Genomic DNA, 883 nt, shown 5'->3' with positions numbered 1-883 from the left:
CGTTGCGGCTGCCGGGGGCTGCGGGGAATGGTCACACCGTGCCGTGCCCAGGGGCTTTGTGCTGCTGGGCCAGATCCCAAACCCCGCTGCTCTCCCTTGTCCCCAGGTCCCCGGTGCCACCTCCCAGCCACACCAACGGGGACACCTCACCGGAGAGGTTGGCCACGCGCTTCCAGGTGAGCCCTGGGCAGCCCCTGCACACCCCGGCCCCCCACCCAGAGCTGGTGGCAGCTGCTGGAGTCCCCCTCCCCTCCCCAGGACACGCTGCGGATGCGGAATGAGAGCCAGGGTGCCCTGAGAACCCCCGATCCCAGCCTGGCATCCCTCGCCCACCCACCTGGCAGTGCCAGGTAAGGCTGCGCCCGGTTGTGTGTGAGGCTGGGGGGTGGGCAGGGGTCTGGGGAAGGTCAGGGACCCCCCTGATGTCGCTGTTCTCTCCCCCAGCTCGGAACCCCTGGAGCAGGAGTTCACCTGTCCCAGCCTCTGCCAGGTGAGCAGGGAGCTGGGGGCCTGCAGCGGCCAGGCAGAGATGCTGGGGGGGCTTCTGTGCACCGAAACCTTTTGAACCCCCAAACCATCCCCCTCTGAACCCCAAAATCATCTCCATTTTAAGCCCCAAACTACCCCACTTTGAACCACCAAACCATTCCCCTTTGCAAGGCCATGCCATCCCCCTTGACCCCCAGACCACCTCATTTTAAGTTCCCAAAGCTCTTCTGAGCCCCAAAACTACCCCACTTTGAGCCCCCCAAACCACTCCCTCTGCACCCCCACGGCCACATCACTGCCCAGCCCTGCTGTCCCTCCGGGTCCCCGTCTGCGGTGGGTGCCGCCGGTGTCCCCTCCCCGCTGCGCTGGCAGCACCCCCCGCCCCCCGGGGACC

The 883-nt window shown here is 66.8% G+C and overlaps 1 protein-coding gene across 1 annotated transcript in view; it reads left to right on the top strand.

Annotated features, from left to right (window-relative positions):
• Nucleotides 1-565, top strand: part of SORBS3 (sorbin and SH3 domain containing 3) — a 9,417-nt gene extending 8,852 nt beyond the window's left edge. The window contains exons 5-7 of the mRNA XM_017732386.1: nucleotides 177-206; nucleotides 259-350; nucleotides 445-565. Coding sequence (XP_017587875.1) covers nucleotides 177-206; nucleotides 259-350; nucleotides 445-565 — 243 coding nt within the window. The remainder of the gene's footprint in view (nucleotides 1-176; nucleotides 207-258; nucleotides 351-444) is intronic.
• Nucleotides 566-883: the final 318 nt, after the last annotated feature.

Source organism: Corvus brachyrhynchos, unplaced genomic scaffold (genome assembly GCF_000691975.1).
Source record: "Corvus brachyrhynchos isolate BGI_N302 unplaced genomic scaffold, ASM69197v1 scaffold150, whole genome shotgun sequence".
Taxonomy (NCBI): domain Eukaryota; kingdom Metazoa; phylum Chordata; class Aves; order Passeriformes; family Corvidae; genus Corvus; species Corvus brachyrhynchos.
Note: the sequence above shows the minus strand (reverse complement) of the source record. Positions and strands in the feature narration are given on the sequence as shown.